The 26661-nt window shown below is 45.3% G+C and overlaps 1 protein-coding gene across 2 annotated transcripts in view; it reads right to left on the bottom strand.

The window, feature by feature from the left end:
• The window catches only part of stxbp5l (syntaxin binding protein 5L), a 679153-nt gene that overhangs the window by 201801 nt on the left and 450691 nt on the right, over positions 1-26661 (bottom strand). For both annotated transcript variants that reach the window (XM_068039933.1, XM_068039934.1), the window contains exon 14: positions 8116-8183. In XM_068039933.1, coding sequence (XP_067896034.1) covers positions 8116-8183 — 68 coding nt within the window. The remainder of the gene's footprint in view (positions 1-8115; positions 8184-26661) is intronic.

Here is a 26661-nt window from a genome sequence, read left to right as displayed (position 1 = left end):
AGGGGGGATATATGTGCACAAATCATTGAAGGTTGCAGGGCAGGTTGAGAAAGCGGTTAATAAAGCATACGGGATACTGGGATTTATAAATAGGGCCATAGAGTACAAGAACAAGGGAGTTATGATAAATCTGCATAAAACACTGGTTCGGTCTCAACTGGAGAACTGTATCCAGTTCTGGGCACCACACTTTAGGAAGGATGTGAAGGCATTAGAAAGGTGCAGAAAAGATTCACAAAAATGGTTCCAGGGATGAGTGACTTCAGTTACTTGCACAGGTTGGAGAAGCTGGACCTGTTCTCCTTAGAGAAGAGAAGATTAAGAGGAGATTTGTGTTCAAAATCATGAAGGGTCTGGACAGAGTAGATAGGGAGAAATTGGTTCCTATTGGTCGATGGATCAAGAACCAGAGGGCACTGATTTAAGGTGATTCGCAAAAGAACAAGAGGCAGCATGAGGAAAAACGTTTTTACGCAATGAGTGGTTAGGAGCTGGAATGCTCTGCTTGAGAGTCTAGAAGGCTGTAAAGTGCCTTCTGGTGAATCTGTGCTGCACCCTCTCAAAGGCCCGTATATCCTTCCTGATATATCAATATATCCTTTGGAGTGTGTACAGGACTTATATTGTAGCAAATATGTCCTTGAACACCTCCCACTGTTATTTGTAGTTTTACCCATTAACAGTCCCGCCCAGGTTACTGTGGTCAATTTCAATTATCCTTCAAAGTTAGTCTTATTTAAATTTGAAACCTTGGTTTCTGATTCACCCTTCTCCCTCTGAAGCCTAATATCAAATTCAATCATATTATAGTCACTGTTATCTATATGTTTCTTTCCCATTATATTGTTAACTAATATTGTCCTGTTGGCCTGTTCAGCCGAAAGAACATATTGTTCCAGAAAACTGTCTTGAATACACTCAAGACATTTTCTGCCTTTGGGATTCAATCTGTTCTGTTTCTCCCAGTCAACATGAAAATTAAAGTCTCTCAAAATCTTCTTCTTTGGCCTCCTTGTCTCGAGAGACAATGGGTAAGCGCCTAGAGGTGGTCAGTGGTTTGTGAAGTAGCGCCTGGAGTGGCTATAAAGGCCAATTCTAGAGTGACAGAATCTTCCACAGGCGCTGCAGATAAAATTGGTTGTCGGGGCTGTTACACAGTTGGCTCTCTCCTTGCGCTTCTGTCTTTTTTCCTGCCAACAGCTAAGTCTCTTCGACTTGCCACTCTTTAGCCTCGCATTTATGGCTGTCCGCCAGCTCTGGCAATCACTGGCAACTGACTCCCATGACTTGTGGTCAATGTCACAGGACTTCATGTCGCGTTTGCAGACGTCTTTAAAGCGGAGACATGGACGGCAGGTGGGTCTGATACCAGTGACGAGCTTGCTGTACAATGTGTCTTTGGGGATCCTGTCATCTACCATGCAGCTCACATGGCCAAGCCATCTCAAGCGCCGCTGGCTCAGTAGGGTGTATATGCTGGGGATGTTGACCGCCTCGAGGACTTCTGCATTGGAGATACGGTCCTGCCACCTGATGCCAAGGATTCTCCGGAGGCAGCGAAGATGGAATGAATTGAGACATCGCTCTTGGCTGACATACGTTGTCCAGGCCTCACTGCCGTAGAGCAAGGTACTGAGGACACAGGCTTGATACACTCGGACCTTTGTGTTCCGTGTCAGTGTGCCATTTTCCCACACCCTCTTGGCCAGTCTGGACATAGCAGCGGACGCGTTTCCCATGCGCTTGTTGATTTCTGCATCGAGAGACAGGTTATTGGTGATAGTTGAGCCTAGGTAGGTGAACTCTTGAACCACTTCCAGAGCATGGTCGCCAATATTGATGGATGGAGCATTTCTGACATCCTGTCCCATGATGTTCGTTTTCTTGAGGCTGATGGTTCGACCAAATTCGTTGCAGGCAGCTGCAATCCTGTCAATGAGTCTGCAGACACTCTTCAGTGTGGGATGTTAATGCATCCTCGTCAGCAAAGAGGAGTTCCCTGATGAGGACCTTCCGTGATTTAGTCTTTGCTCTTAGACGGGAAAGGTTGAACAACCTGCCATCTGATCTTGTGTGGAGGAAAATTCCTTCTTCTGAAGATTTGAACGCATGTGAGAGCAGCAGGGAGAAGAAGATCCCAAACAGTGTAGGTGCGAGAACACAGCCCTGAATCACGCCACTCAGGATAGGAAAGGGGTCTGATGAGGTGCCGCTATGCTGAATTGTGCCTTTCATATTGTCATATACTTAGTAGCTTTGGTGGACATCCGATCTTTGCTAGTGTTCTGAAGAGACCACACCTGCTGACAAGGTCAAAGGTTTCTGTGAGATCTATGAAAGCAACCTAGAGGGGCATCTGTTGTTTGCAGCATTTCTCCTATAGCTGGCGAAGGGAGAACAGCATGTCAATGGTGGATCTCTCTGCTCGAAAGCCACACTGTGCCTCAGGGTAGACACACTCAGCCAGCTTCTGGAGCCTGTTTAAGATGACTCGAGCGAAGACTTTCCCCACTATGCTGAGCTGGGAGATTCCACAGTAGTTGTTGCAGTCATCGCGGTCACCCTTGTTCTTATAGAGGTTGATGATATTGGCATCGCGCATGTCCTGTGGTACTGCTCCCTCATCCCAGCACAGGCAAAGCAGTTCATGGAGTGCTGAGAGTATAGCAGGCTTGGCACTCTTGATAAGCACTCTTCTATTCCAACAAACTTCTCTGATCTCCATGTTTCTGCATCCCTCACCCACCAACTCATCACTCCCATCGTGAGTTCTGTGGACAACTCTCACCAAAGTCCTGTCTTTGTTTATTCCTCAATTCTACCCAGAGAATTAATGCCTGCTCATCCTTACTGATATCCTCTCTTTCTAATTCTGTAATGTGCTGGAGATAGGAAGGTACAGATAGGCATGGGGAGTAGGAAGTGTTATAATTTGTTTTTCTGTAAATAAAAGATATGTGTTATTTGAAATTCAGGGCTTGATTTAGTGTGGCTGTCGAGGGCAGGATTGCTGGCAGGGGCTGGGAGCGTGGGAAATCGCAACGCAGCCACCTGCCTGGAAATTAGGCATTGTGATGTCAATTCCAGATTTTGTCAGCGGTGGGAAAACACAATGGTGGTACCCTCGCCGCGATGTGACAGGGACCAATTTTAAAATGTTTAAATGCTGATTTAAATGCATTTAATATCATTAAAAGTGATTTTATATCCGAAGACTGATCCTGTGAACAGTGAGCAACAATGAGGTGCCTCTAGTTTCACAACCAGTGAAATCTGGCAGCACAAAGGCGAGAGGGCACATTGAGCGATGGGTAGGCAGCCTCGAGTATTGCAGCCTAGGGGAAGACAGGTGTTTGGAAGCCATTGTGGCAGGGCGTTTCCGGAGGGCTCTGGAGAGGGGTCTGGGGTAGAGGGGGCTCTGCAAAGGGGTGCAGGATAATGGGGGGCTCTGCAAAGGGGTATGGGGTTGCTGGAGGGCTCAAAAGGCGTCCGGGCTAGCCAGGGCTCTGCAAAAGGGTGAAATCTGCATTTGGGGGTGGATGTTGCGGGGAACAGTATGGGTTAGGCAAGCAGCTGTGTGGTGGGTCCATGAGATCATACAGCTGGAGCAGAGGTTGGGCCTTCACTTAGGCAGGGATCTGAGGTCCATGAGCAACCATACCAACATAATTTGCACATCCTCGTGTACCAAGGCTGGAGGCCAAATGGGTAGAGTAATGCACGAAGGAGGCAACAGAGAACCTCACAACAAATTGTTTGCAGCCATCCTGGTGTCCATTCACAACGAGTGAACTAAAGTCTCACCTTAATGCCTGAGCTCTGTCGTGTCCTTTCCATTTGTGGTCCCTGTCTGGTGTTTGGATGAACAATGTGCACTAGTGCCCATCGGAGAGCATTTGTTAATGGAGGCTCTCAGCATATTGGCATGTTAATGAGGCTGTGTTCACATTGGCATAGCCCGAAGGGGGAAGGTTGAGGTCTACATCTCACAATTAAGGAATAATGGCGCATGTTTCTCAAACAATGAAGCCTAAAGATTTCAACAACACATCTTCCAATTATTTAACACAAAAGGTATAATCTACACCCATGAAACCCAAAGTGATCAGGCTGCCCCTTGGCCTGTGATGACTTTGGCAGGTGCCCTCTGGCTGCCTGAGGCCTGGAAGGTCCCGGCTGGCTGGGAATATCCTGGACTGGTGCAGGACTCTTCTCAGGCATCGCAGCTGCTGGAGCTGGGCTGACTGACAGAGGGATTGAGGAACCAGTTGCTACATTTGAGCGCCCTGAGGAGAGTCCCAGATGTGGCTGTCAGCCTTTCCTCCTCCCTTTGAAGGCTCTCTTGAAACACACTGCTCACCAGAGAAGGACCAGGAGCAGCAGAATCATCTGGGCTTCTGTTCCTTCTTTCGCCTTGCTACTGCTGAGTCAAGATAATGGCTAAGGCCATGTTGTGCAGATCCAAACGGATCTGTGGGGTCTGGCTCTTCAAGAGGGTCGCCAACCTCTCAATGGGGGAAGCCATATGCTCACACGCCTGAGACAAGGCAGCTGTCATGGCACGGATGGACTTCTCCATCATCCACTCAAGGCTGCGCATGGTTTCTGGCCTCTCCGCCAGATTTTGCCCTATCCCTCTTTGAATGCCGTGTGCTGTTGACACCAGAGGCTTGGCATCATCCTGGGGCTCAATGTGGCCTGGCCAGCCACAGTCTTCTGACTGTCGGAGGCTTCAGCCGTCTCAGCCTTTGCTAGCTTCTTGTGAGCATGTGTGGTGCTCTCACCAACTTATGACCCAGATTCTACAGCCGAGCATGTACCCGCCGAGATGAAAGTATCTGCGCCGGTGGTGGGTGCAAGAGAGTCATGGGATGATGCATCCTCTGAGTCTTCTCCCTCCTCAGAGTTGGAAGTCTGTCCCCCAGTGGTTGCGGGCCTCTGCGAATGGCTACCTGTATCTGGTTCACGAATGTCCTTTCGGGAAGGAAATCTGCTGTCCTTACCTGGTCAGGCCTACATGTGACTCCAGACCCACAGCAATGGTTGACTCTTAACTGCCCTCTGAAATGGCCCAGCAAGCCATTCAGTTATGAAGGGCAATTAGGGATGGGCAACAAATGCTGGCCTTGCCAGCGACACCCACATCCCATGAAAGAATTTTTAAAAATCAGAGAACAAAAACACGAGGCTTAGGCTTTGCAGTTTTCCTGATGACTACTAAGCGTTATGTGGGTCTCCAATATTGATGCACACGCCAACGGGAGACAATCCTCACTTTCTTGCGCAGGGATTCCAGTTTCCCCGTTGCCTACTGATCGGCTGCCCTGGGTGCCTGCCAGCTCCAAGGCCTTTTCCTCAGCGGAGGTCAGTGGACATACACCTGGGATTCCTCTCCTTGTCCGGGACATCTCCCTCCTATTATGGGCCCTCTTGTCCTGGAAGAGGAAGGATGGAGTCGGTTGAGAATGGCACACAGATCAACATGACACTTCAGCTCTTTTCTGCCCCTCAACCCCTACTGGGGACTCTGATATCTCTCATGTTGACACTCACAGTCATGGGAGTGAAGGGGGATGAGCTATGAAGGAAGATGGCCTGTGGCCGAAAGACAGCCATGCATCCATCAGGAAGAGATAGACCCCCTGACATTCAGGCAACGCCGCATCGCTGCCACCCTCCCCATGACGCGCAACCTCCCGCATACTCACATGCAATGCTCAGAAAGGCAACTGGTATGGAGCACTCGCCTTGGCTGATCGCAGTAGTCTTTGACCCTCTTCCTGAACTGCAATTGCACTGGGTGGCCCCACACTACTAATCTCCTGTGCGATCTCCACTCAGGCTTGCCTCGTCAGGCGGGAGGACCTCTTCTTGCCATCGCGGGAGAAGAGAACCTCCCACCTTTCCCTTGCAGCCTGGAGGAGAATCTACAGGGAGGCATCACTGAACCGTCGGGCCACCCTGTGTCTTTGTTCCGCTATTGTCTTTTAGGGGAGGAGGGGGGGTGGGATTAGGAAATAATAGGATAGAGTTGTATGCTGCACTGTTTCCAGGACAGCAGTGAATGTAGGGCTGGCAGGCCTTTAAATATGGTGCCAGCACCGGCCTGGAATCATCTGAGGCCGTAATCAACGAATCACATCCCGCTCCTGCCATGCGATTGCGGGGGACCCACACCTTCAATAGGCAAAATGGGTGCCTGCCAAGTAATCGAGGTGGGGTGAACGCCCATGTGATGGATAAGAATGGTGTCATTTACCAGGTTTGCCGTCCGGATCAGTGGCAGGCTCATTAAATTCAGCCCACAGTGCAGTTACCTCATGCTTTATTACTTATGGTCATGACAATCTTTCAGGAAAGGAGCACTCATTTGATTTGGACTTCTTCACTCAGGAGATACTTTGTGACAAAGTCCTTTTGGCAAAGAGGTGTGCTGTGGTTTCATTTAGTAAGGTGGGTAAAATGAGGGAAGACTGAAGTGCTGTCATCCTGTAGAATCTTCACTCTGATGCCCCTGCAGCAATTAGGGCACAGCCTGGTTTGTATCCCAGAAGAGCTGGACATCGTGGTAATTGAATCCCTTCCTACTGACATACATCAGGGGCTGCTTGATTGGTGCCTTCCGTGCCACGATGGGCCGAATGGCGTCTTTCTTGCCATAAATGACTATGTATGCTGTTATTGTATCCTGGGAATCCAGCTATCCCGAAGAAGACGCAGGCTCTATGCTTCTGCTACTTGGGTTAATGCCCACATGGAAGAATTCAACTGCTCTAAAAGGCGTCCATCACCTGCAAGATACATGCCCTGACAGCTTCCTAGGAAATGTTGCACAGGTGGGCTGGCAGGATACAAAGTCAGAAAAGTTGAGGGCCGCTGTCACTTTAATTTCCGTGGACAGAGCAGTTGTGGCAGTGGAGCAAGTCTGCAAATCTTCAGGATGAGGTTGGTAGAGATGCCCAGTGGCATCCTTGGAGAGGCGCAGTGTCTCAAAGAAGTCTTTATAGGACCGGTGTGGCCTGTCCTTGCATCATGAAGGGTAGCACCTGGTAGGCTGCTATATTCAGCCATTCTGTCTAATACTCCTGGCCCGGACAACTCCTCTTCCATGTGATGACATGGAATGATATACCCATAATGAAAGCCATCCACTAATCTGAGTGTGGGTTTGGAGATGGGGGGAAGTCAGGATCAATTCTAGGAAGAGAGGAAAGCACTAAGGTAAATTGAAGTGCAGGCGTCAATGATTAGAAAATGTGATGGAAGGGGTTAAAAAACTCCCCACTTGCACTTGTCTGAAGTGATAGGATCCTCAAACTGTAGGAGTGGCGTGAACACAGGAAACTTCTGTGTACTTGAAAGCCCTTCAGGGGCTTTGACAGGTGCAAGATTTGCACTGATACTGAATGCAGAAACTTGTATTCAGGGTAGTAAAGGAGTAAGTATACCCAAAGTCACTACTCTGCAAATTTCTTTGATCTTTTCAGCCTAATAACGGTGCAACTACAGCACAAGTGCTAAAGGCCACTGTTTTTGCATCTAGTAAGATATGGTGATTGTGATGGACCTTGGCATTCATATGAATTGAACCTCACGTCACACTTGAATTGGTAACATGTAGCTTATTGGCCAAACACACATGCAGCAAATTTTGAGATCTACGCCAACAGGCATGAAGGTCTTACAAATCTAAGTTCATGTTGTACTGTGGTTTGGCAAAATCCAATTCACAACAATGTATTCTTTTAGCTGTTTGGGACATCACTGACTTTGCATCATGCACTGTTATCCTTGGTTATCCTCAGATTATCTTAGGAGTTAGTTTAAAACATTTCATAAACTCTTGGCTCACAAACAAAATAGATATTCTGTAATACAAATGAAGTATCACATGGGAAAATTTATTGTGCAGCTATACAACATGACAGAGGTAGTAATGCTACCCATCCCAGAATGAATCACCTGAAGGAGGAATAGCATTCACTTGAAGTTTTGTAGTTTACTGTTTGTTCTGAAGATGTTTTGTTCAACTCTGTATACAATTACACCAGTAAAATCAAAACCTATTTAGCATTAACAAGCTATTGATTCATGCTCCATTGATGTTGCCCTTACCCAGTTATGATGATTTCAGGGTATGTTTGTGCACCTAAATTCCATGTACCTCCACCGATTGGCCATTCCTAGGGAAATACAAAAGGTTGAAATAAGTGGGCATGTTACAAAGTAACGTTTTCATTTTAACAACATACAGTAATTGATTACCTGTTTGGTGTAACCTCCAGGTAAATAAAATGTCAGGGGTGAACTGCTAACTTTAATAGTCTGAATCTGTTCAGGAAATTTGAACTTGGCCTAATTCTGACCATCCCTTTTTCAAATGGCCATTCGTTTAAAAATAAATAGCATGTAGAGGAATATTTTGGCTAATTTTGAATTATTTTCTAGATCAGCAACTCCATTTCATAGGTTACAATTAATATCCATGCCGAGTTGGACGTAAGCTGAATGAGGAGATTCGACAGTGTGTTTATTCTGACTCAACTAATTAGTATTTTGGATCCTTCAGAAATTTTTTTTTCCAGAAACCATCTAGAAAGATGTGCTTTCCCTAACTATGAATGTAAATATCATTAAATATTGTCTTCAACATAGACCAAACAATGAACGCTTCATGATCTGTATAGTTCAGTTCTGCTCCAAGTTGTAAAACTCACAAAGTATCTGTAAATGACAGATGCTTCAAACTAATTGTTTACATTAGTCTTCACAAATGAAAGACTCAACACAAATTCCAGATCTCAAGAATTAGAATGCATGTAATGGTTAGCAAAGCAAGCTATAAAGGAACTGAAGGAATTGAAGAGTCGATTTTCAGTTACAGGGTATTATGGGAACAATTTACATTTGCGTAGCATCTTTAAAATATAAAACTTTCCAGTGCATTTTAGAGTAGCATTAAAAGGCAGAGGATGCTGTGAGGCGGAAGAGTTTAAAACTAATTGAAGGATTGAAAGCAAGATGGGCTTTGAGAAGGTTTATTAAGGAGGAAAGAGAATCCTAGAACCATAGAATGATTACAGCACAGAAAGAGGCCATTTGGCCCATCAGGCCTGTGCTAGCTCTCTGCCAGAGTAATTTAGCTCATCCCACTCCTCAGCCCTTTCCCCTTAGCCCTGCAGATTTTTTCTCTACCAGTGCTTACCAATTTATTTTTGAAAGCCACAACTGAATCTGCCTCCACCATCTCTTCAGGCAGTGCAATCTAGATTGTAACTACTTGCTGCATAAAAAAGTTTTTCCTCATGTTGCCTTTGATTCTTTTGTCAATCACTTTAAATCTGTGTCTTCTGGTTCTTGACCTTTCTGCCAATGAGAACAGTGTCTACCTACTCTGGTAGAGAGTAGAGAGGTGGAGGGATTTTGGATGAGTTCCAGAGAGTGAGAGGGTAGAATATCTTGGTGAGGAAGTTGCTGTCAGGCTAAGGATTTTGAATGAAAGGTGGGAGGAATGGTACAGGTTAAATTTCTGAAGGAGAATAAGGGGCCAGTTGAATAGCGGGGAGAAGCTAAGGTGAACAGGGCTTTGTTTGAGCTTTTTGGCTACCATGTTTTATACATTACAAAAGACAGGGCAATAGTGCAAGGTAGCAATATGGGTAATGATAACCAGAGTGTGACAGGAAGGGACAGAGCTTGCAAACGTAAGAGTGCACCAGAAAATAGGGTCAGAATAGTCAATATGGTAAAAAGACAGAATTAAAGGCTCTTTATCTGAATGTACACAGCATCTGTAGCAAGACAGGTGAACTGATGGCACAAATAGAAATAAATGGGTTTGATATGATAGCCATTACAGAGACTTGGTTGCAAGGTGATCAAGATTGGGAACTAAATAGTCAAGGGTATTTGACATTTCAAAAGGTGAGGAAGAAAGGAAAAGGAGGTGGGTAGCTCTGTTAACAAAGGATGAGATCAGTACAGTAGTGAAAAATGTTCTCAGCCTGGAAGACCAAGGTGTAGATTCAGTTTGGGTGAAAATAAGAAATAGCAAGACAAAGAAGTCACTGGTGGGAGTAGTTTATAGAGCCCCTTACAGCAGCGACACTGTAGGACAGAGCATCAATCAAGAAATAATGGTTGCTTGTAAGAAAGTTACTACAATAATCTTCATATCGTTGGCATCCTTCCATCCAAGAAAGATGATGGACAAGCAATAAACAATCCATTTAGGTGGGGTGTCTTCCTTAGTGCACCTTTGCTGATGGCTGTGAAGGCTAATCCTTGAAAGGCAGGTTCTGCCACAAATACTGCACGTGAAGCTGCCAAATGGTGCTGTTTTTGATCTTGGTGCCTATTGCCAAGCTGCTGTTATTTTTTTATTGTTTTTTATTTAGAGATACAGCACTGAAACAGGACCTTCGGCCCACCGAGTCTGTGCCGACCAACAACCACCCATTTATACTAATCCTACAGTAATCCCATATTCCCTACCTACACTAGGGGCATTTTATAATGGCCAATTTACCTATCACCTGCAAGTCTTTGGCTGTGGGAGGAAACCGGAGCACCCGGCGAAAGCCCACGCAGACACAGGGAGAACTTGCAAACTCCGCACAGGCAGTACCCAGAATTGAACCCGGGTCCCTGGAGCTGTGAGGCTGCAGTGCTAACCACTGCACCACTGTGCCGCCCGTTATGTTGCAATTGGTAGTCATGGGAGTGTACACCAGTCCACAGGATGTGTCATTTCCCTTTATCGCCAGCCCATGACTCCCAGATGTCATAGTCGACCTTTGCTAGGGTCTTACTTAAAAGACTCCATTTACTTGCAGACTGGGTGTACCCAGAAGCACAGAGTGGTTTCTTGCCGGCTGTGGATATGACCTTCTCCGTACACCAACTACAAGAGAAGTGTAGGGAACAGAGTATACCATGTTACCTTACTTTCATAGATTTCACTGAGGCATTCAACACCGTTAGCAGACCAGGGCTCTACAAGATTTTAGGAAAAATTGGCTGTCCACCAAAGCTCCTCAGTCTCATCTGCTCCTAATCTTCATATAGATTGGACAAATCAAATTGGCAATGGTACCTAGCCTTGGGGTCGAGTTCATAGTCTATTTGGGACAGTTTCTTAGAACACTACATTGGAACCAAATAGGGAACAGGTTATTTTAGACATGGTAATGTGTAATGAGACAGGATTAATTAATGATCTTATAGTAAGGGACCCTCTCGGCAAGAGTGATCATAACATGAAGGAATTTCACATTCTGTTTGAAGGTCAGAAACTTGGGTCTGAAATGAGTGTCAAACTTAAATAAAGGTAATTACAAGGATATAAAGATAGAGTTGGCTAAAGTGAACTGGAAATAGGTTAAATGGTAAGACGGTAGACAAACAGTGGCAGACATTTAAGAAGATATTTCATAACTCTCAACAAAGATATATTCCGTTGAGAAAGAGAGACTGTATGAGAAGGATGAACCATCTGTGATAACTAGTTAAGGATGGTATCAAATTGAAAGAAAAGGTGGACATTTCTTTGAAGATTAGAAGGCCAGAAGCTTGGGAACATTTTTAGAAACTAACAAAGGATGACTAAAAAAGAAAGGAAGAATTTAGAATATGAGAGTAAACTAGCACGTAAAAAGACAGGAAAAGCTTCTACAACTACATAAATAAGAGAGTAGCTAAAGTAAATATTGGTCCCTTGCAGGATGAGACTGGGGAATTGATAATAGGAAACAAGGAAATGGCAGAGACTTTGAACAAATATGTTGGTCGGAATTTTATGGCCCCCAAACGAGTGGGCTGGTGGTGGGGGTGGGGGTGTAGAATTGAGTGGGAGGTGGGGGGCCGTTCCCAAACCCCTCTGGCCTCCACTGCAATTTTATGCGGGGCAGCAGTGGCAAGAAACAGTCCCCCCACCCCAGGCCAATCAACTGGCACTTAAGGGCCTCCTCCCACCACCGCAGGTATTTTATCCTTGGCGGCTGGATGGCAAAGGCCTCAAGAACCCCACCTGATAAAACCAAGCGGCCTTCTTGCGGGCTTGGGGGGGGGTGCTCCTAATCGGGCACCCTGTAACCCACAGAGGGCCACCCTCAAAGCCCCAACCGCTCCCAATGCTCCCCCAACTCCCCTCCCCCAACTGACACCCCCCATGCCTCGTCCTTCCTCTTGCAGTGTTGGCTGGGTGTAGTCCCAGGAGTGGCCACAGCTGCCAGTGGCGCTGCTGGGTCCAAGAGCTGCCGGCCTGCTGATTAGTCAGCAGCACCATTAGGTGGGACTTCCTGCCTCAAGGAGGTGGAAGTCCTGCCCAAGACCAATTAAGGGCCCAGGGTGCAAAAAATCCCAGTCTGTCTCCCCAGGCTAGTGGACGGGGCCTCCCACCCAATGTAAAATTCCAGCCATTGTATCTGTCTTCACAGTAGAAGTCAGTAAAAGCATCCCAATAATAGCAGAAAATCATGGGGCAAAAGGGAGGGAGGAACTTAAAACAACCACTATCACTAGAGAAAAAATACTAGGAAAACTATTGGGGCTAAAGACTGACAAGAACCCCTGGATCTGATGGCCTGCATCCTAGGTTCTTAAAATAAGTGGCTCCAAAGATAGTGGATACATTGGTTGTAATCTTCCAAAATTCCCTAGATTCTGGCAAGGTTGCAGTAGATTGGAAAACTGCAAATGTATTCAGGAAACGAGTGAGACAGAAAACGGGAAACTATAGGCCAGTTTGCCTAACGTCTGTCATTGGAAAACTGCTGGAATCCATTATTAAGGAAGTAGTAGCAGGACATTTAGAAAATCATAACACAATCCAAGCAGAGTCATCAGGGTTTAATGAAAGGGAAATTATATTTGACAAATTTATTTGAGTTCTCTGAGGATATAACAAGCTGGGTAGATAAAAGGGGAACCAGTAGATGTAGTGTATTTGGATTTTCAAAAGGCATTTGATAAGGTGCCACATAAAAGGTTACTGCACAAGATAAGAGCTTATGGTGCTAGGGGTAATATATTAGCATGGATAGAGGATTGGCTAACTAACAGAAAAAAGAGAGTCAGGATAAATGGATCATTTTCAGGTTGCCAAATTGTAACTAGTGCCATAGGGATCAATGCTGGGGCCTCAACTATTTACAATTTATATTAGTGACTTGGATGAAGGGACCGAGTTTATTGCAGCCAATTTTGCTGATGATACAAAGATAGGTGGGAAAGCAAGTTGTGAGGAGGATGCAGAGAGTCTGTAAAGGGATATAAATAGGTTAAGTGGGTGGACAAAAAATTGACAGATGGAGTATAATGTGGGAAAATGTAAGGTTGATCACTTTGGTAGGAAGAATAGTCAAGCAAAATATTTAAATAGAGAGAGACTACAGGATGCTGTGGTACAGAGGGATCTGTGTGTCCTCACCCATGAATCACAAAGTGGTAGCATGCAGGGACAGCAAGTAATTAGGAAAGCAAATGGAATGTTGGTCTTTATTGCAAGGGGGATGGAGTATAAAAGTAGGGGAGACTTGCTACAATTGTACAAGGCATTGGTGAGACCACATCTAGAGTACTGTGTATAGTTTTGGTTTCCTTATTTAAGGAAGGATATACTTGCATTGGAGGCAGTTCAGAGAAGGTTCACTGGGTTGATTCCTGGATGAACGGGTTGTCTTATAAGGAAAGGTTGAGCAGGTTGGGCCTATAATGATTGGAGTTTAGAAGAATGAGAGGTGATCTAATTCAAACATATATGATTCTGACAGGGTAGATGCTGAGAGGATGTTTCCCCTCGTGGGGGAATCTAGAACTAGGGGGCACAGTTTCAGAATTAGGGGTCTCCCATTTAAGACAGAGATAAGGAAGTATTTCTTCTCTGAGAGCCGTTAATCTTTAGAATTTTCTACCCCAGGGAGGCTGGGTCATTGAATATTTTCAAGGGTGAATTAGACAGATTTTTGATCCACAAGGGAGTCAAGGGTTATGGGGGGCAGGCAGGAAAGTGGAGTTGAGGCCACAATCAGATCATTCATGATCTTATTCAATGGCGGAATAGGATCGAGGGGCCAAAAGGCCTTCTCCTGCTCCTATTTCTTCTGTCCTTATGTTAACAGTGACTGTACATCAAGAGAACTCTTTAGATTTTTAGATGCAGCACTGAAACAGGCCCTTCGGCCCATCGAGTCTGTGCCGACCATTAACCACCCATTTATACTAATCCTACACTAATCCCATATTGCTACCACATCCTCACCTGTCCCTATATTTCCCTACCACCTACCTATACTAGAGGCAATTTATAATGGCCAATTTACCTATCAACCTGCAAGTCTTTTGGCTTGTGGGAGGAAACCGGAGCACCCGGAGAAAACCCACGCAGACACAGGGAGAACTTGCAAACTGCACACAGGCAATACCCAGAATTGAACCCGGGTCGCTGGAGCTGTGAGGCTGCGGTGCTAACCACTGCGCCACTGAGCCGCTCCACTGGCTGTAAAGTGCTTTGGGATAGCCTGAGATTGTGAACGGTGTGATATAAGTGCTAGTTCTTTCTTCCTTCTTTCACTATTGCTTCCTGTCCCTCTGATTTAGGAATAATTATCTGTTCACCCTATTTCCTTACCCTAAGGTACATCTCTGTCTGTCATATTCATGTTACTTAGTTTTTTTCTTGTATCTTTTAAATACAAAACATGGGTTGTTGCTCTGGATCTGAGCCCATTGCTCCTATTTTTCCTTACAGTCCCTCCTGAGTCCCACTTTCACTCTCATCAGCCATGGCATCTTTCACCCACAACCTTGCCTTCCCTCATTCTCCCCACCATCACTATTCCACAGGCTACCATCTCTCCAGCCACCATCCCAAGCTTGAATCCCTCATATACAAGTCCACAGTTTTCTTGTGGACCTTCCTCTGCATTTTTGCCTGGCTTACTGTGGGACATATTGCTCATGTGCCAAAACAGAAATTTTAATTACCTCATCCTCCACTCCTGGCAACCATTTCACCCTAAATGCTCCTAGGCGACTAATTCTCCAAACTTCTTCTTACCCTGTTCAGTTCTTCCACTGCCATCCCTCCTCTCTGCAAGCGGATCTATAATCATTAGTCTTTTCCATATATTTCGCCAGAACTTTTATTCATTTGCAAATAATAAATATCCTTGCCATTTATGACCTCATCGTGCATGGTTCTATTCACATTCTGGCACAGACAAAAATGTGACTTTCGATCAACAGTTTCTTCTCCTTTCCAGAAGCCTTAACACCAGGCAATACTTTTCATCACCAACATTCCCAAATCATTGTGGTGACACAATGGCCTTCCTTGGCCTCTGCTCCACACCTCCTTCTTCTTCGTTGAGAACCTCAACCTTTTCTATCCCTCACACCTCTCCTTTAAAATATTAATTGTCTACCATTGTACTTCAGCTTCCTTATCGAGAAGTCTTCCCTTTTTTCTTCTCTCAGCATCACATGACTCCTGATCCTTGATGTCTTCAAACAACACCTCAATTCCCCTGGCACCTTTGCCTTTACTGCCACACCTACTCTCCATCCATTTACACTTGCTGACCCATTTCCTTGGATACTGCTTTAGCCTCATCACCTTTATGGCCTCTTTGCATCCCATTTCTCAATCATAGACAAGACAACTTCTGAACACCACCTTTTCTCCATTATCATGCAGAACTCTTATCCTCCTCCAATCCTATTGTCACCAAGCACCTGTGAAAAAAACACTTCCACAGCTTGCTTACAAATTCCCAACTCTTTTCCTCCTCCCATAATGCCATATCCTCTGCTGTTGGCATGCTTAATTGCAGTCTCCCCTCTGCTTTTGATGCCCTTGCCCCAACAAATTAATCACTGCTTCCCACCTTTGTTGGTCCCCATTTTTGCTCCTTCAAGTCAAAGGATGCAAGTTCAAATGTACCACCCAGTGCCCAACTGTCCTAATCAACACTGCCAGATCTAATTTGACCAAATCAAGCAAGACCAAGTGTGGTGAACTGTGAAGTCATCCACTTTGGACCTAAGGAAGATAGACCAGAGTATTTATTAGGTGGGGAGAAAATGGAACTGTGGAGAAGCAGAAAATTTAGGGACACATGTACAGAAATCATTAAAAAACTCATGGACAGGCAGAAAAAAAATAAAAAGGCTAAGGAATGTTAGCTTTTAACTCAAGAGGGCTGGAATACCAAAGGGTGGAAGTTATGCTACAGTTGTACAAAACTGTGATTTGTCTGCATCTGGAGTACATTGTTAAGTTCTGAGCATCACACCTCTGGAAGTATATATTGGCCTTGAAGGGACTGCAGTTCAGAACTAACAGAACGATACCAGAACTAAAAAGGTTAGATTATGAAGAAAGGCTGCCTAGATGAGGCTTGTATTTCCTTGAGTATAGAACACTAAGAATAAGGGGTGATCTAATTTAGGTCCTTTTCCTATCCTGAGTGGCGTGAAGCAGGGCTGTGTTTGGGATCTTCTTCTCCCTGCTGCTCTCACATGCGTTCAAGTCTTCAGAAGAAGGAATTTTCCTCCACACAAGATCAGGTGGCAGGTTGTTCAACCTTGCCCGTCTAAGAGCCAAGACCAAAGTACAGAAAGTCCTGCACTTGCTGATGTTCATTATTCAGTATATTCACACCTAATCTGTACTAATGCTTTGTCTTTCAACACACCATTAACATATTGTTTGCCTTTGCTCCGTGACCTTTTGGTCAGCTATGTGGCCTGGTCCAATCTGCACCTTCTCCTTTGTTATCTCTTGCCCAACCCCCACCTCACTTGTTTATAATCTGTGACTTTTCTAATATTTGTCAGTTCCGAAGAAGGGTCACTGACCCGAAACGTTAACTCTGCTTCTCTTTCCACAGATGCTGCCAGACCTGCTGAGTGAATCCAGCATTTCTTGTTTTTGTTTCAGATTTCCAGCATCCGCAGTATTTTGCTTTTATTTTAGTGTTTAATTCACTGCCACTTCTCTTCCAGGAATGCCTACCTTGAAGAAGTTCTGCTCTTCTCTCCGACGGGATTTTCGTTTGTCTCTTTTACCTTGTTCACCTTCATTGCTTTCTATTTCCCTCCTGGTGTTTGATAAGGTATCTACCAAAACTCGTTTTCACAGCCACATCTCCTTCCTCAGTGACTGTCTCCGGCTCCGACTGATTCCACGTGGATTCCAACTGCAGTTTCACCCATCATGCTTTGAAACCACCCAGGATCACAGGTATCTCCGAGAAATACAACGTTCCTCGGACTGCTACTCTCGCCGCATCCTGAGATCCACACTCAGTGCTATGCGCCGCCATATGCACACACTGGACCTCTCTCTCCAGCAGCACCGTTTCACCTTATCTCAAATCTGTTCTACTCCGCAGTTTCATCTCATCTTACGTCTCATCCGACGCATTAACAAAAAACTTTTTTTCTTCCTTTCAGGTGTTAAGGAACGCAAGCTCCAGCAGCTGATGGGGACTAATGCCCCTCCAGATCCTCCTTCCGCTTCACTTCCCTCTGACCCCACCCCTTCTGATCTGACCTCTTGCCGTGTATTCACTATACCCTCTGACCTCCCCCTCTCTGATGCTGAGCGTTCTGTACTCAGCAAAGGTCTCAGTTTTATCCCCTTACGCCCCCACCTCAATGAATTTCGCGCTCGGCATGACGTTGAGCTCTTCTTCCGTCGCCTCCGCCTCCGGGCTCACTTCTTCGACCAGGAGTCCTCCCCCCGACCAGCAGACCCATTCACCCGCCTCCAGCATTCTCCCTCTACCTGGACCCCTCACCCTGGCCTCTTACCAGCTCTTGATCTCTTCATTGAAAACTGTCGGCGAGACATTGGTCGTCTCAATTTCTCTGCTCCCCTCACTCACTCTAACCTGTCCCCCTCTGAACTTGAGGCACTCCGTTCTCTCAGGTCTAACCCCGACATGGTCATCAAACCTGCAGACAAGGGTGGTGCTGTTGTTGTATGGCGTACCGACCTCTACCTTGCAGAAGCTCAACGCCAACTCACAGACACCTCTTCCTACCTCCCTCTGGACCATGACCCCCACCACCGAACATCAAGCCACCGTCCAAAGGACTGTCACTGACCTCATCTCCTCTGGAGATCTTCCCTCTACAGCTTCCAACCTCATAGTCCCGCAACCCCGGACAGCCCGCTTCTACCTCCTTCCCAAAATCCACAAACGGGACTGTCCCGGCAGACCCATTGTGTCAGCCTGCTCCTGCCCAACTGAACTTATTTCTTCCTATCTAGACTCTATCTTTTCTCCGCTGGTCCAGTCTCTTCCCACCTACATCCGTGACTCTTCTGACGCCCTACGTCATTTTGACAATTTCCAGTTTCCTGGTCCCAACCGCCTCCTCTTCACTATGGACGTCCAATCGCTCTACACCTCCATCCCCCACCAGGATGGTTTGAGGGCTCTCCGCTTCTTCCTGGAACAGAGGCCCAACCAGTCCCCATCCACCAACACCCTCCTCCGCCTGGCTGAACTTGTTCTCACATTGAACAACTTCTCCTTCAACTCCATGCATTTCCTTCAAGTAAAAGGTGTCGCTATGGGTACCCGCATGGGTCCTAGTTATGCCTGTCTTTTTGTGGGATATGTCGAGCATTCTTTGTTCCAGTCCTACTCAGGCCCCCTCCCCGAACTCTTTTTCCGGTACATTGATGACTGTATCGGTGCCGTTTCCTGCTCCCGCCCCGAACTAGAAAACTTTATCAACTTTGCTTCCAATTTCCACCCTTCTCTCACCTTTACATGGTCCATCTCTGACACTTCCCTTCCCTTCCTCGACTTCTCTGTCTCCATCTCTGGGGATAGGTTGTCTACCAATATCCATTATAAGCCCACTGACTCCCACAGCTACCTCGACTACACTTCTTCACACTCTACCTCCTGTAAGGACTCCATTCCATTCTCCCAGTTTCTCCGTCTCCGACGCATCTGCTCTGATGATGCTACCTTCCATGACGGTGCTTCTGATATGACCTCCTTTTTCCTCAACCGAGGATTTCCCCCCACTGTGGTTGACAGGGCCCTCAACCGTGTCCGACCCATTCCCCGCACCTCTACCCTCACCCCTTCCCCTCCCTCCCAGAACCGTGACAGGGTTCCCCTTGTCCTCACTTTTCATCCCACCAGCCTCCATATCCAAAGGATCATCCTCCGCCATTTTCGCCACCTCCAGCGTGATGCCACTACCAGTCGCATCTTCCCCTCCCTTCCCCTGTCAGCATTCCGAAGGGATCGTTCCCTCCGCGACACCCTGGTCCACTCCTCCATTACCCCCACCACCTCGTCCCCGTCCCAGGGCACCTTCCCTTGCAATCGCAGGAGGTGTAATACCTGCCCATTTACCTCCTCTCTCCTCACTATCCCAGGCCCCAAACACTCCTTTCAGGTGAAGCAGCGATTTACTTGTACTTCTTTCAATGTAGTATACTGTATTCGCTGCTCACAGTGTGGTCTCCTCTACATTGGGGAGACCAAGCGCAGACTGGGTGACCGCTTTGCGGAACATCTCCGCTCAGTCCGCAAGCAGGACCCTGAGCTTCCGGTTGCTTGCCATTTCAACACTCCCCCCTGCTCTCATGCTCACATCTCTGTCCTGGGATTGCTGCAGTGTTCCAGTGAACATCAACGCAAGCTCGAGGAACAGCATCTCATCTACCGATTAGGCACACTACAGCCTGCCGGACTGAACATTGAGTTCAATAATTTCAGAGCATGACAGCCCCCCACTTTACTTTCATTTTTAGTCATTTTTAGTTATTTTTTCTTCCTTTTTTTTTGCATTCCTTTTTACATTTTTTACAATCTTTTTTTGCATTTATTTCATTTCATCTTAGTTTGTTCAGTTTGCTTACCCACTGTTTTTTTCAGGTTGTTTTTCTTCAGGTTTGCACTTGCTGATGTTCATTATTCAGTATATTCACACCGAATCTGTACTAATGCTTTGTCTTTCAACACACCATTAACATATTGTTTGCCTTTGCTCCGTGACCTTTTGGTCAGCTATGTGGCCTGGTCCAATCTGCACCTTCTCCTTTGTTATCTCTTGCCCAACCCCCACCTCACTTGTTTATAATCTGTGACTTTTCTAATATTTGTCAGTTCCGAAGAAGGGTCACTGACCTGAAACGTTAACTCTGCTTCTCTTTCCACAGATGCTGCCAGACCTGCTGAGTGAATCCAGCATTTCTTGTTTTTGTTTCAGATTTCCAGCATCCGCAGTATTTTGCTTTTATTACAGAAAGTCCTCATCAGGGAACTCCTCTTTGCTGACGATGCGGCATTAACATCACACACAGAAGAGTGTCTGCAGAGACTCATCGACAGGATTGCGGCTGCCTGCAACGAATTTGGCCTAACCATCAGCCTCAAGAAAACGAACATCATGGGACAGGACGTCAGAAATGCTCCATCCTTCAATATCGGTGACCACGCTCTGGAAGTGGTTCAGGAGTTCACCTACCTAGGCTCAACTATCACCAGTAACCTGTCTCTCGATGCAGAAATCAACAAGTGCATAGGAAAGGTGTCCACTACTATGTCCAGACTGGCCAAGAGGGTGTGGGAAAATGGCGCACTGACACGGAACACAAAAATCCGAGTGTATCAAGCCTGCATCCTCAGTGCCTTGCTCTATGGCAGTGAGGCCTGGACAACGTATGTCAGCCAATAGCGACGTCTCAAATCTTTCCATCTTCGCTGCCTCTGGAGAATCCTTGGCATCAGGTGGCAGGACCGTATCTCCAACACAGAATAAAAACAAAGAAACCTGAAATACTTAACAATCTAACACGCCATTTTAATCTTACCCTAGGACCAGAAGAAGCAAGCATGTAATCTGACACCAAAAAGATGGCCCTAGCTAAGATTCAATTTGAAACACGAAGATTGGAATTGCAAAAGGGAAAAGAGGAAACAGAATTGCAGTTTCAAAAGGAAAGAGAGGAAAGAGAGGCAGTGGCAAAAAAGTGGGAGTTTGATAGGCTGCAAGCACAAGGGGAGAATGCCACCAGCCAGTCAAACCTTATCCCCAATTTGGAGCAAAGCTTTGATGTTTGAGACACTCACAATTAGTGCCAAAATTTAATGAGGAGGAGGTCGAGTCTTATTTTATCTTCTTTGAGAAAATAGCTACTCAGCTAAAATGGCCAAAAGAATATTGGACTCTCCTCTTACAAGATGAGTTAGTGGGTAGGGCTCTTTTGATTACATACAGACTAAACCTGCTATCTTAAATGCGTATGAGTTAGTCCCTGAAGCCTATCAGCAACAGTTTCGAAATGCCAGGAAAAGACCTGCCCAAATCGTGATTGAATTTGAAAGAATTAAACACACGGCTTTCAATCGCTAGACCTCTGATATGAAAATTTGAGAGAAGTAATTTTACTAGAAGAATTTAAAAATAGCATTACCCTCAATATATAGACTCATATTGAGGAACAAAGAATTACAAAGGTAAGAAAAGCTGCTGCAATGGCAGACGATTATGACCTAACCCAGAAATCCTTTTTATCCAGGGAAAACTCTTCCATAATAATCCCCAGAGGTCCGGGAAAGACAGAAAGTGGGATAATGATAAAAGATGAGGTGCTAGTGAAAAGGAAACCAAAAGTGAGAATGCAAGAAGCCCTCCACCAGTAAGGAAAGAAAGTGCAGAGGACAGGAATGTTTTCCACAGACCTGTGTGTTCCCATTGCAGTAAACAGGGCATGTGAAATCTGACTTTGTGAAGTCAAAGGGAAGCCAGTAAATTTTGTAGGAGTTCACAGAGCTAACTTGGAACAGGGTGCCGAAGCAGGCAATAAGGCAGTTCAGCCTGTGAATGTGACAACAGTAATGGATTCCTCAAATATTACCACCATAGATGTGGCAGAAGCAAAAAAGATTCTTGAAGGTTATCAGGATTTTGCTTCAAAATGGAAAGGTGTCTCCATACCTCTCTGATGAGACAGGCAAATTCATTGTCCTGCTACAAGATACAGGAACCATTCAATTCTTAATGCTGGGTAAAGATATGGCCTTTCCACCAGAGAGCTCACTCAAGGTAAAGGTTCTGGTAAAAGGCATTGAAGGAGTATACATGTCAGTGTCTTTGTATTGAGCCCACCTGCAGTGTGACCTAGTATCTGGACCAGTTACAATAGGGATTGTTCATAGTCTGCCTGTGGCCGGAATAGATTTGCTGCTAGGCGATGATTTAGCTGGAAGTAAGGTAGTAGCAGCCCTAGTAGTCTTAGCCCTGCCAAATGGGGCCAAGGAGACTGAACAAATACAGGAAGAAGTCCTAAGCGAGCTCCAACAGAACATGCTGAGGCAGTAATTCAGCCAAATGACCCCAATGTCTGGCTGGCTGAAACATCTTTTGGAGACTTAGGGGAAGAGAAGGAAGTATACAATAAATCCTCTTTAATTGAAGCGCAGCAGGCAGATCCTAAGTTAAAAAATAGAGCAGACCACCTGTTCTGAGGCAGAGGCAGAGAAAATGCCTGAATGTTATTACTTCAAAATGGAATAATAATGAGAAAATGGAGACCTCCACAGCAACCTGCAGAGGAGAAGTGAACTGTGGTCCACCAAATTGTCGTCCCCCCTAAATATCATAGGGAGATTTTGAGGATTGCCCACGAAATCCCTATGGCTGGGCACGTGGGTATCAGAAAGATTCAGGCCCAGATAAGCCAACACTTTTACTGGCCTCAAATCTACAAGGATATGGTTAAATTTTGCAAGATCTGCCATACCTGCCAGATTGTTGAGAAACCATAACACACAATCAAACCTCTCCACTAACCCCTATCCCAGCTTTCGAGAAACCCTTCAACAGAGTTCTCGTCGATTGTGTGGGACCACTGCCTAAAACTAGGACAGGTTACCAATACCTCCTAACCATCATGGATATGGCCACCCGATTCCCAGAAGCCATGCCTTTAAAGGAAATTACTGCCAAAGCTGTAATCGAGGGCTGACCCAATTTTTCACACAATACGGCTTGCCCAAAGAAATTCAGTCCAATCAAGGAACTAATTTCATGTCCCGCACATTCCAAGAAGTAGCACACAGCCTTGGTATTGAACAGCTGAAATCCGCAGCATCCCAACCAAAGTCTCAAGGGGCTCTGGAATGATACCATCAAATCCTGAAAATCATGATCAGGGCATATTGCTATGATTACCCCCATGGCTGGGATAAAGGAATAGTTTTCTTGCTGTTCGCTACCTAAGATTCACCAAATGAATTCGCAGGTTTCAGCCCATTTGAATTGTTTTTTGGACATGAGGTGAGAGGTCCCCTGAAACTGGTTAATGAAAAATTTCTGGATCAAAGGGAGGTCACCTCACTACAAAATTATGTGTCCACCTTTTGAGAGAGACTTTTTAAAGCCTGTGCTGTAGCAAAAGAACACCTGAAAGCGTCTCAGCAAACCATTAAAAGACAAAAAGGGTGCAGCCCGAGAATTTAAACCAGGGGACCAGGTTCTGGTACTCTTAGAGGTTCATCTTGCAATGGTAAAAGCCAGACTCAGTGGCCCATACAGTATAAAGAAAAAGGTGAGTGAAGTGAACTACTTTACCCCAAACCAGAGAAAACTCAAAGACTGTGCCACATCAATATGCTAAAGCAATACCATAGCTGAGAACCAGACAGACCAGTAAGCATATGTCAGACAGTAAGAGCAAGAGAAGAAAACAGCCCTAGTGAAGATGAACTAGGCAAGGGAGAGAACTCAGAAAATTCTCAAATTGAACCCCCACCATAAAATTGGAAAATCCAAAAATATTGAGGAGACTTTCCACCATATTCACCTATTTCTCTGACCAGCAGAGATAGGATCTAGCAACACCGCTAAGGGAATTCAAGGGAATTTGCAGGGACAAACCGGGTCGCACATCCTTAACAATACACAATGTCGATGTAGGAGAGACCCCACCTATTAAACAGAACCCATACAGACTTAGCCCTGACAAATTGGCTCAGGTCTACACAGAAATCCAATACATGCTGGACAATGATTTAATTGAGCCTTGCCAAAGCAGCTGGAGCTCCCCTATTGTACTAGTATCCAAACCTGATGGATCAACCAGACTTTGCATTGATTACCGCAAAATTAATGTAGTAACCTAAACAGACTCATATCCAATCCCCCATATTGAGGACTGCATTGACTGAGGAAGCTCCACCTACATTAGTAAATTTGACTTATTGAAAGGATGTTACAAAGGAAATAGGCAAGTCTCCATGACCACCTAAGCAAAAGAAATGTCCTCATTTGTCGCCCCCGATGGCTTATACCAATGTAAAATAATGCCATTTGGTTCAAAGAATGCCCCAGCGACCTTCCAAAGATTCATGAACCAGGTAGTAGCTGGTTAATTTAAGTCACATTGTAGGCCAAGGTCGGGTGTTGCCAAGGGCAGCAGATGTGCAAGGACTGGTAGATTTCCTCATTCCCAAAACAAGGAGGGAAATAATGCATTTCCTGGGAAAATGTGGGTTTTCCCAAAAATTTGTTCTGCATTTCAGCACTCTAGCTGCACCTTTAACTGACTTGTTGAAGAAAAGTATAAAAGTGGTGTGGTCAGAGTGGTGCCAGTTAGCTTTTGAAAAGTTGAAGGTAATCCTAACAAATCCTAACAAATGACCCAGTATTTGCAGTCCCAAATTTCAAAAAGACCTTTAAGATGGCAATTAATGCCAGTTAGGGCGGCACAGTGGCGCAGTGGTTAGCACCGCAGCCTCACAGCTCCAGGGACCCGGGTTCGATTCCGGGTACTGCCTGTGTGGAGTTTGTAAGTTCTCCCTGTGTCTGCGTGGGTTTTTCTCCGGGTGCTCCGGTTTCCTCCCACAAGCCAAAAGACTTGCAGGTTGATAGGTAAATTGGCCATTATAAATTGTCACTAGTGTAGGTAGGTGGTAGGGAAATATAGGGACAGGTGGGGATGTTTGGTAGGAATGTAGGATTAGTATAAATGGGTGGTTGATGTTCGGCACAGACTCGGTGGGCCGAAGGGCCTGTTTCAGTGCTGTATCTCTAATCTAATCTAATCTAATCTATGTCAGGGTGGGAGCAGTCTTACTCCAAGGTGATGATTCAGGCCTAGAAAGGCCGATTGGCTATTTCTCAAAAAAATTAAACTAACATCAGAGAAAATATTCCACAGTAGAAAAGGAGGCATTATGGCTCCTACTAGTCCTTCAACATTTCGAAGTCTTTGCCAATAACGGACACCGAGAAATGCAAATTTACACCAATCGCTAACATTCCAGGAAAAATTCAAGGTTAAAAATGTTGACAGTTTCGATGGAACTTACTTCACCAGCCATTCAACCTGAAAATTGTACATATAGCAGGGAAGAACAACATTATAGAAGATGCCTCAACTAGATGTAATGCTGTGTGCAACAAAAAGCCTGCACAGAAATCATGACTGAAACCCTGAGGAGTGCATGCGATGGATGTGTACAAATGTGTGTTATCCTATATCTTACTTTCCTTCTTTCTGAAAAACAAGAAAACAACAAAAAAATGAAACACCCAGGAAGTTCTTTTTTTTTATTTTTGGGTAAGTGTCAAGCTCAGAAGAAGCTGTGATGAAATAAACATTGAATTGGAGGAATTATGAAAATAAAGAGCCAACTGTTAAACTCAACCACAAGACATGGACACTTGTACCACAGACAAAATGGAGCAGCGGTCAGGTGACCCCTCCTGTATTGACAGTACACACCTCTGTCTGTTAAGGATGAAACTCGTTAGCCTTGGCTGAAATAGCTCTGGGGAGAACCCACTGAAATTGAAAGGAGCCCCATTGCATACTGATGATTCCTATCGCTATAAATGAACTAACAAAGGGTTCTGGAGACAGACTGACTCACAGCTCAAACCAAAATGAATAGGTGTCAAGTAGCACCATAAAAATAGAATGGTCACCATTCAGACATGAATAGATAGCCGTAGTTTAAATATCCTGGACCATTCTGTGGTCACATCAGGGGAGATGGTCCTGTGACACTTGACAGAGACTCAAATGTGATGGATTTTTACCTTAAAAGGTAGCCCTCTGGAGATAGAGGAGAGATCAAGCCAAGACTGCAGAAAGCCAGTTTCCAGCCAGAGGCTGAGAGAGAGATCCAGAAGAACCCTGCTGAACAAGAACTGAACTACTACTACTACAGAGAAATTACAAAGTGACTTTGAGACTCTCGATCTGTAAAGGTAAACCAAATTCAAACCACCAACTTTGGACTGAGTTTTAACTGCTAGAACTCTACAACACCTGAGCAAGTTCACGACTGCAAACATCCAAGCCTGCATCTTTGAAAAAAAGACTTTCCTCCCGAGAAGATTCAACAGTGTTCTGTAAACCATAAACTCTATATCACCTTGGACTCTAGTTGCATCCTACCCTTTTCTCTCTATCTATTTTTGTGTATGCTTGTGTCTGAATGTGTGAGTGGATGAAGGTTGCGACCATTTCAGGAATTGTAAAAAATAGTTATCTTCCTTTTTTCTAACCCACGAGAAAACCTGTCATTTGTCTGTTTATTTGACCCTAAAAACACTCAGGGACTAACGCACCATTTTTAACAAAACACAATTGCAGTGAGTTGAGACGTGAAA

This window comes from Heterodontus francisci, chromosome 10 (assembly GCF_036365525.1).
Source record: "Heterodontus francisci isolate sHetFra1 chromosome 10, sHetFra1.hap1, whole genome shotgun sequence".
Taxonomy (NCBI): Eukaryota; Metazoa; Chordata; class Chondrichthyes; order Heterodontiformes; family Heterodontidae; genus Heterodontus; species Heterodontus francisci.
This window is presented reverse-complemented; position numbering and strand designations above follow the sequence as displayed.